Raw genomic sequence first — 2,129 nt, forward strand, 5'->3', positions numbered from 1 at the left:
GGCCCTGGGCCTGGCGCTCGTTGGCCCCATGGCTGTGGGGTGGGCCTCGGCCCGGGCCCCCATCTATGTCAGCAGCTGGGCAGTGCGGGTGTCCCAGGGTTACCAGGAGGTCGATCGCCTGGCGCGCAAATTCGGCTTCGTCAACTTTGGGCAGGTGGGCGGGACCCAGATTGACGGGAGGAGGCGGGAAGATGTAAGAAGGGGACCCAGATCTCTGCAGATGGGAGGGGGGCCCCTTGTTCCCCATATATCAAGGACCCCCAGCTCACCCCTGCCTTGTCTAACTTCAGATTCTGGGGCCCCCAGAGGCCACCTGGTTGGGGGAAGATGTAAGAAGGGGACTGGCCCCGGCCTGAGAAGAGCTCCATCAGGGGAACCAGGTCTCAGCCATGCTCCCCTTCATTCCCAGATTTTCCCTGACGGGCAGTATTTCCATCTGCGGCACCGGGGCGTGGTCCAGCAGTCCCTGACCCCGCACTGGGGCCACCGCCTGCGCCTAAAGAAAGACCCTAAGGTGAGCCTGGCCTTCCCTCAAAGTTTTCTGCCACCTCCTATTATCCTTGTAATTGTAATGAGTGGCTGTGTGACCTTGGGCAAGTCACCAGCTCTCTCTGAGTCTTGGTATCGATTTGGCTCCCTAGTCTACAGTGGGGAGCCAGATGGGGAAGATCTGTGGAGAGCAACAGATAACGTGTGAGTGCAGCACTCATCCCAGGGCCTGGTGCCCTATCAGCATTTCTTGTCACCCCCCTTCTCTCCTGCATCTCACCCAGAAAGATCAAGGTCCCCAGGTATAAAGAGGCCGGCCTAGGGGACTGATTCACAAGAGTCAGCCTGAAACCCGCCAGGAGCACTGGTACCAAGAGAAGAGGCTGGTTGGAGATGTGGTCTTGATAGAGGCCAGGTCTGGCTGATGGGTTGGGTGTGGGGGGCAGAGAAAAATTCAGGGGCAGCTTCCATGTCTGGAGCTAAGCAAATGGGCAGAAGATGGACCTGATTGCTGAGATAGAGGTGGGAGGGGGAACATGAGCCAGTTTGGGCAGAGGTTGGGAGTAGAACAAGGAAAACGGGGAAAGGGTAAAGGTCTGAAGAAGAGTGGCCCGAGGCAGGCAGAAGGGCATGTGCAAAGGCCCTGGGTGCAGCAGCCACTGTGGTTGCAGCAGAGGAAGGCTGGTGGGGGCCAGACAGGCAGGGGGCCTCTTGGGCTTCAGAGAGGGTGGGGCAGGAGGGCTCATAGACAGTGATGCTGCAGAATGCCTAGAATGAGTTGCAGAGAGGTGGCGGGGATGGGGCAGCTAGATGACCAGGCAGGAGGTGGGTATGGCCATACAGGTGTGTCCTGCACCTGGAAGAGTGTGGTCGAGAGAAGTGGACGCTGCAAGGGGAGATGGACGTGTCTTGGGGAGAGGGATTCTAGAATGTGGACAGAGGCAGAGTGAGCCACAGTGGCCCTGGGCAGCAGCTACCACATGTGTGGGGGTCCCTTGGGGATGGGTGCTCTGAGGATTTCAGCGTCCTCCCAAGGCAGAGCCTCAGGCACATGGGAACCTCCTAGAGCAGCCCCAGCAAATACAGGGTCCCTGGCTCCATCCTATATCACATGGGTCCCTGGACAAGTAGGTGACAGCCCAGATACACAGCCTCCTAACCCTCAGCCCCCACACACGTCTGTCCCCCCACCCCGGCAGACCCAGTAAGAGGCCCGCCCAGACCCTGGAATCAGATTTTGGCCTCTTGGCCAAGAATCTGCAGAAGCGCTAAGAGGCAGGGCCCTCTAAAGCATCCTGGTGTGAGGACAGGAAGGTGGGAGTTGGGCAGGCTGCTCGCAGGTCCAGCCCCTCTCACAGTGTGGTCTCCTCTGCCCCCCACCCACCACCAGGTGCAGTGGTTCCAACAGCAGACAGTGCAGAGGCGGGTGAAGCGCTCCCTGGTGGTGCCCACAGACCCCTGGTTCTCCAAGCAGTGGTACATGGTAAGCTGGCTGGGCCGGGCAGCGGGGCCTGGCCATCTCAGAGCCCTCCTGACCCTGGCCCCCGCCTTGCACAGAACAATGAGATGCAGTCAGACCTGAACATCCTGCAGGTCTGGAGCCAGGGGCTGTCGGGCCAGGGTGTCGTGGTCTCTGTCCT

The 2,129-nt window shown here is 60.0% G+C and overlaps 1 protein-coding gene across 1 annotated transcript in view; it reads left to right on the forward strand.

The window, feature by feature from the left end:
- The first annotated feature begins 6 nt into the window (after positions 1-6).
- Positions 7-2,129, forward strand: part of PCSK4 (proprotein convertase subtilisin/kexin type 4) — a 6,440-nt gene continuing 4,317 nt past the window's right edge. The window contains exons 1-4 of the mRNA XM_010844632.1: positions 7-154; positions 410-514; positions 1,880-1,972; positions 2,047-2,129. Coding sequence (XP_010842934.1) covers positions 29-154; positions 410-514; positions 1,880-1,972; positions 2,047-2,129 — 407 coding nt within the window. The 5' untranslated portion in view covers positions 7-28. The remainder of the gene's footprint in view (positions 155-409; positions 515-1,879; positions 1,973-2,046) is intronic.

This window comes from Bison bison, unplaced genomic scaffold, assembly GCF_000754665.1.
Source record: "Bison bison bison isolate TAMUID 2011002044 unplaced genomic scaffold, Bison_UMD1.0 scf7180017864203, whole genome shotgun sequence".
NCBI classification, from domain to species: domain Eukaryota; kingdom Metazoa; phylum Chordata; class Mammalia; order Artiodactyla; family Bovidae; genus Bison; species Bison bison.